At 61.3% G+C, this 1,820-nt stretch overlaps 1 protein-coding gene across 1 annotated transcript in view; it reads left to right on the top strand.

The window, feature by feature from the left end:
- Window positions 1-1,820, top strand: part of EBF3 (early B-cell factor 3) — a 122,463-nt gene that overhangs the window by 117,920 nt on the left and 2,723 nt on the right. The window contains exon 14 of the mRNA XM_014550603.1: window positions 842-953. Within this exon, the coding sequence (XP_014406089.1) occupies window positions 842-953 (112 nt within the window). The remainder of the gene's footprint in view (window positions 1-841; window positions 954-1,820) is intronic.

The raw sequence follows: 1,820 nt of genomic DNA, 5'->3' as shown, positions 1-1,820 counted from the left end.
CCTGGTGGGACTGTCCCCAGGGCCTCCCGAGGGCAGGCTGGGCCGCGAGGCCAGGGTGGAGACCATGCTGGGTGTGTCCCTGGGCGGCAGGAGCTCCCACCCTTCCTTCTGCACATTCTCGGAGGCCTTGCAGCGCCCCCACCATTGCATGCTCCCTGCGGTCCCCCTCGAGGCGCCCCTACCCAAGCCCGGTCCTTAGAAATGACACCCAGATTCCTTAGCTCCCAACACAGCCTGTGTCCTCCTGGTGCAGCTCAGGGAAGGGAGCCCCCTGGGGAGGCAGGAGCAGGTCTGCGTTCAGGCCCTTTCTGTGCACAGGCCTTCAGGGCCACGGCTGCCAGAGCCTGCGCAGGCCCCGCTGGGCACAGGTTCCGCCAGGCACAGCCCCCGCCGGTAGCTCCCGCGGCCACAGCCTCCTTATTCAGAGGCAGTGGAGTAGCCCAGGGCCCGGTGGAGGGCCCATCTCAGAGCAGCCTGCCCTCCGGGGCCTGGACCAACAGGCCAGAGCCCCTCCCGGCCGGGCCGTCCTTGCAGAGGGCAGTGGGCCTGGGCCGTGCCAGGCGGAGCTGGTTTCTAAGTGTCTCCTCCAAAGACTCAAGGAGAAGGGCTGGCCCCGAGGGCAGAGGGAGGCGCCGCCCGGACCCAGCTGCTCACAGCTGGGGCTACTTGCCCGTGGCTCTGGGGTGCCCTGAGGCCCCAGGCGCTGAGATTCAGGGCCACCCTCTGGCCTCTTTCAGACACCTTTGGTCTCTGCTCCTCCCGGTGAAATCCAATCCAGTAACTCCTTTAAACACACGAACCCCTTCCACCAGTATTTACTGAGCGCCTACTATGTGCCAGGCTCTCTGCTGGGTGCTGAGGACGTCCCCGTGGAGAAGACTAACTGGCCCTTTTGTGAAGTCGGTGGCATATTTCACTTTGATGAACTAATGCTCAAAAAAGGACCTGGAAAGGTATCAGTGATTTGAAATAATTGTCTTCACAACACCTGTCAGTGTGTGAGAGGGACGCCCAGGCCCCAGCGCTGCTCGCAAGGCCGGGGCCTTGGCCTGCCCGCCGCCCACGGGGCTGGGCCCCTTGCGAGGTGGTGTCACGTGAGCCCTGTGTACACACGCGGGGCTTCCATAAAGTTGTAACGGTGAGTCGGAGATAAATTAATATTGTTGGAATTAATGAGCTGGGAAATTGAAGCTCGCATCACTACATGAACAAATGTATTAATGTGCGATACATAAATTAATGAGAACCATCGTTCTGACAAAAATTAAACAACACGAAAGTTAAAAGATTTCAAATGACATTCGTGCCAGGAGTCCACCGGAAGGCGCCCGCTGCCCTGGGCCTTTTGGCACCGTTTCCTCTCTCCTTCCGAGAGGAGGCAGGAGGACTCCCCGAGGCCGAGCTGGGACTTGCGTCTCTCCGGGGCCCTGGGCCACGCCGTGGCTTTGATGTTGGGGGCCCACGACTCACCATTACGATTCCCAGCAATCAGCAGAGGGGAGCCTGAGGCGTGTCCCGGCTTCACCTAGGGAGAGAGAGCAGGTTGGTCCATTCTGTCTACAGAGGTGGCCTCTGGGGATTCCGGGCCTCCGTCCGCTACACACAAGCCACTGCGGTGTGTCTAGCACAGCCTTCCCCCCCCGGAAAGGCCGGAGACCCCCCCCTTCCACAGGAGCGCTTGAGCAGGGTCTGTCCCCATGTGCACCCCATCCCCTGAAGTAGGTCCCCCCAGGCCTTAACCGAGCCCAAGGCTGGTTAATGGAGAGTTATGCAGACCCGAGGACACGGAGGAATAAAGCAGAGAGGAGGCCGGCCCCGCC

This window comes from Myotis brandtii, unplaced genomic scaffold (genome assembly GCF_000412655.1).
Source record: "Myotis brandtii unplaced genomic scaffold, ASM41265v1 scaffold604, whole genome shotgun sequence".
Lineage (NCBI taxonomy): Eukaryota > Metazoa > Chordata > Mammalia > Chiroptera > Vespertilionidae > Myotis > Myotis brandtii.
Note: the sequence above shows the minus strand (reverse complement) of the source record. Positions and strands in the feature narration are given on the sequence as shown.